Source organism: Bubalus kerabau, chromosome 1, assembly GCF_029407905.1.
Source record: "Bubalus kerabau isolate K-KA32 ecotype Philippines breed swamp buffalo chromosome 1, PCC_UOA_SB_1v2, whole genome shotgun sequence".
Lineage (NCBI taxonomy): Eukaryota > Metazoa > Chordata > Mammalia > Artiodactyla > Bovidae > Bubalus > Bubalus kerabau.
Window position 1 is genome coordinate 178,470,818 of NC_073624.1, and position 1,515 is coordinate 178,472,332.

The 1,515-nt window shown below is 39.8% G+C and overlaps 1 protein-coding gene across 1 annotated transcript; it reads right to left on the reverse strand.

Moving 5' to 3' along the window:
* Positions 1-279: 279 nt before the first annotated feature.
* Positions 280-1,251, reverse strand: LOC129641982 (olfactory receptor 7A17-like). The gene has a single exon (XM_055566550.1). The coding sequence runs from the start codon at positions 1,249-1,251 to the stop codon at positions 280-282; it is 972 nt and encodes a 323-aa protein (XP_055422525.1).
* Between the last annotated feature and the right edge of the window lie 264 nt (positions 1,252-1,515).

Genomic DNA, 1,515 nt, shown 5'->3' on the forward strand with positions numbered 1-1,515 from the left:
AGGAGGGAGGAGGGTTCAGGATGGGGAACACATGTATACCTGTGGCGGATTAATTTTGATATTTGGCAAATCTAATACAGTTATGTAAAGTTTAAAAATAAAATAAAATTTTTAAAAAAAATGACAAAGTAAAAACTACACATGGCAGAGAACAGAAGTATAGAGAAGTTGAAATCAAAGAAAAGTAAATACCAAGCAGTCAATTGAAGAAACAATTGCTATAATCACAAAACAATCAAAGAGTCAAAATACTTGGCTCTGAGGCTTTCATCCAGGGTATCATGGACCTTTCTTCAGCCCAAGAGAAAATGGCCCTTTTATAAAAGTTTCCATCCCAAAGAATCTTTTCAGAGCCCTCTTTATGTCTTTATTTCTCAAACTGTAGATAAAGGGGTTCAGCATGGGTGTGACCACAGTGTACATCACCGAGCCTGTTGCACTTGAGTGGGAGCTGTGGGTAGCAGCAGAGCTAAGGTACACTACTAAGCCAGAAAAATAAAATAAGGAGACAATGGAGAGATGAGACACACAGGTTGAAAATGCTTTATACTTTCCATGGGCTGATGAGATTCCACAGATAGAGGACACTATCTTCGAGTAAGAGTAAAGAATACCAGTCAGGGGACCACCACCCATAATCACAGCTCCAAAACACAGCTCTGTGTTATTGAGGAAAGTGTCATAACAGGCAAGTTGGACAAGCTGTTTGATTTCACAGAAAAAGTGGTGTATTTCCAAGTCTGAGCAGAAGGACAAATGCAACACCATTAAGCTGTGTAACAATGAGTACGTTGCACTTATTACCCAGGACACCAGAACCAGACATCCACAGAGCCATGGGTTCATGATGACTGTGTAATGCAAAGGGTGGCAGATGGCCATGTAGCGATCATAGGCCATCACAGCCAGGAGAAAGTCATCTAATGCTCCAAAGAAAATGTAAAAATACATCTGGGTGATGCAGCCTTCATAGGTTATGACTTGGCTCTGCATCTGGATGTTCCATAGCATCTTTGGGATGGTGGTGGAGATGAAGCAGATGTCTACAAATGACAGGTTGGAGAGGAAGAAGTACATGGGGGTGTGGAGGTGGGAGTCTGAGCTGACAGCCAAGATGATGAGCAGGTTTCCAAACAGAGTGATCAGGTACATGGAGAGGAAAAGTCCAGATATGAGGGATTGCAGTTCTATTTCCTCTGAAAGCCCCAGAAGAAGAAGTTTTGAAATTTTTGTATTGTTCCTTGGTTCCATGTGGTGGAAGTGACTATTGGGAAAAAGAAAATACCAAGAATAATTTTCACTTGGACAGGCATAATTTACATAACTGAACTACTTTAATTTCTATTTTGCTGGCAAGAAATTGATGTTAAGATGGTATATACAGATAAATTCTCCTTGAGGGTATACCCCATTTCACCTGTTATTAAAAATTTTTGTCCTATTAACAGTATATTTTTAAAGAGTTCATGTGTTGGGTGGGCCAAAAGATTTGCTCATTGTTTTTTTCCTGTAAGA